Source organism: Microtus ochrogaster, chromosome 6 (assembly GCF_000317375.1).
Source record: "Microtus ochrogaster isolate Prairie Vole_2 chromosome 6, MicOch1.0, whole genome shotgun sequence".
Classification (NCBI taxonomy): Eukaryota; Metazoa; Chordata; class Mammalia; order Rodentia; family Cricetidae; genus Microtus; species Microtus ochrogaster.
Window position 1 is genome coordinate 63,302,903 of NC_022013.1, and position 638 is coordinate 63,303,540.

Sequence of the window (638 nt, forward strand, 5' to 3'; positions counted from 1 at the left end):
ACGGATCAGACTGGACATGACCACCTGGAGGGCAGCTGGAATTTCCTTCACTGGTGAGTTCACAGAAACAAGGGGTGTCTTTTTGTCTGGAAGTCTTGATCCTAACGTGAAGAATGTGATGGTTTCAAGGTGTCTGTGGTTCCCTTTGGCTTCCTCAGTTCTCTCAGGGGGTGTTATCAAGAAGGAAAGGGAGTCAAGACCCAGACGCAGCCATGCTGGGTCACTGGCTAGACATACTCAAGGCCTATTCCACGATGGAATCCAAATTTGAAGAATAAAATTGATCCCGGGACTTCAGTAGTTGCTGGGGATGGGACTCAGCAGGTACTTCTTCCTGTAGCAGCTCCTTCTGCAAGTGGCTCTTGTCCTGGGCTGTGGCCTCTTAGACTTCAGGCTGGAAAGTTTTGGACCTGGGAGAGGATAGCAGGTAAGGCACAGGTCAGGAGGGGACATGTCATGTCAACTGTCTGACTCCTACCTCCCAACACCTCAGGCGTCCTGAAGAAAAAACAATGAACTTTGGACTGATATCATTTCTATAGACCCAAAGGAAAAGGTTCACACAGTATCTGGGCCTAGAACTTTTCTCAGTCCTAGACACATGTCATAACTTAAACTGAGCTTGTATGTTGTCCTTT

General features: G+C 48.0%; 1 protein-coding gene across 1 annotated transcript in view; it reads right to left on the reverse strand.

The window, feature by feature from the left end:
• Nucleotides 1-244: 244 nt before the first annotated feature.
• The window catches only part of LOC101982759 (disks large homolog 5-like), an 11,672-nt gene continuing 11,278 nt past the window's right edge, over nucleotides 245-638 (reverse strand). The window contains exon 4 of the mRNA XM_026779988.1: nucleotides 245-381. Within this exon, the coding sequence (XP_026635789.1) occupies nucleotides 245-381 (137 nt within the window). The remainder of the gene's footprint in view (nucleotides 382-638) is intronic.